The sequence below is a fragment of the Propithecus coquereli genome, unplaced genomic scaffold, assembly GCF_000956105.1.
Source record: "Propithecus coquereli isolate 6110/MARCELLA unplaced genomic scaffold, Pcoq_1.0 Scaffold34, whole genome shotgun sequence".
Taxonomy (NCBI): domain Eukaryota; kingdom Metazoa; phylum Chordata; class Mammalia; order Primates; family Indriidae; genus Propithecus; species Propithecus coquereli.
In genome coordinates, this window is record NW_012149063.1 from 12322623 (window position 1) to 12323958 (window position 1336).

Here is a 1336-nt window from a genome sequence, read left to right on the forward strand (position 1 = left end):
TACCTTATAAACACTCAAGAAGACTATGTAACTAAATGTACTTTTGAGTCATTTAAAGTAAACATTTTAAAACAAAATTATTTTAAAAGAGCTTATATTATACCCTAAAAGAGAAAGCTATACTTTTAATATTTTGAAATATGTAACAATGTAAATAATGACCAGTTTATGTATGTTCTGATGTTTTAACTGAATTTTAACCAAAGTAAGGTTCTGAGTGTATTTTTCTGTTAAATAATGTAATCAAAGCTGAAGAGGGAGAGCATCCTCATTCCTGCTCCTGCAAATGTAGCTTTTGGCCTCCCCACTCTATTTTCACAAAATGAATAGCAAATATCCAGGCACTCTCATTTGTCACATTCCTATCAGGGTTATGTAAATCACATGCACTCAACATGAATGCACTTTTTTCATAGTTTATACTGTAATCAAAGGCATAATATGCCGAATTAAAATTATGCTGTTAAAAAAAGAATTTCATTGTTTAATACTTTTAGAGCATGGTTTCTCAACCTTGGCAATACTGGCATTCCGGACCGGATCCTATTTTGTTGTGCAAGACAGTCTTGTGACCTGTAGGATGTTTAACAGCATCCTTAGCCTTCACCCACTGATGCCAAGCAGCATCCCTCCCAAACCCTCCCACAGATTGAGAACCACTGTTTTAGAGGATTACATTAGAATTAGTTTAATTTTAGAGTATTTCACATTATTTGAATAAACTATACTTTCACCTTCTTCATCTTCTTCTCCTTCTTCCTCCTCCTCTTCCTCCTCCTCCTCACTACTTCCAGCATCTTGGTCTGTGTTTGAGTCACTGTCTCCTTCATCAAGAATTTCTGTAAGAACAAAGTAAGTTTAGGAAAAAAACAATTAAGCAGCAAATGATATACATGCATCTCATTCTGAGAAGATAATTCTGAGTTCATTGAAATCCATTGTGGTGTAACAGTTTACCAGTCAACAAGGATGATCATATAAGCCTTGGGTTATAGGCTAAGTGGTCAGAAAGCATTTGAACTGATTTGACTGGAGAGAGCCATGTGTATCATTTTTCTGTCAGATAAAAATGGCCATGAAACAAAGAGAAGATGAGAAAAACAAAGAAAAAGTAGATGAAGGTATTCCAAAAGAACAAGAATGCTGGAAAAATATTAGAAATGGAAACTAGCATTTGAGAGTCAAAATACTATTTCATCATCAGAAATAAGACAGTCCATTATAAAAAGCTAAGGTCAGATATAGAAAACAGGAATTTAGTTTAAGAATGTACTTGGAAAGACAAAGAAGGGAGAGGAAATAACTGCATAATTTAGTGTTCACTTTAAATAAATAG

At 33.7% G+C, this 1336-nt stretch overlaps 1 protein-coding gene across 1 annotated transcript in view; it reads right to left on the reverse strand.

Annotated features, from left to right (window-relative positions):
- CWC22 (CWC22 spliceosome-associated protein) overlaps positions 1-1336 on the reverse strand; it is a 55133-nt gene that overhangs the window by 19136 nt on the left and 34661 nt on the right. Inside the window, exon 10 of the mRNA XM_012650694.1 lies at positions 735-839. Coding sequence (XP_012506148.1) covers positions 735-839 — 105 coding nt within the window. The remainder of the gene's footprint in view (positions 1-734; positions 840-1336) is intronic.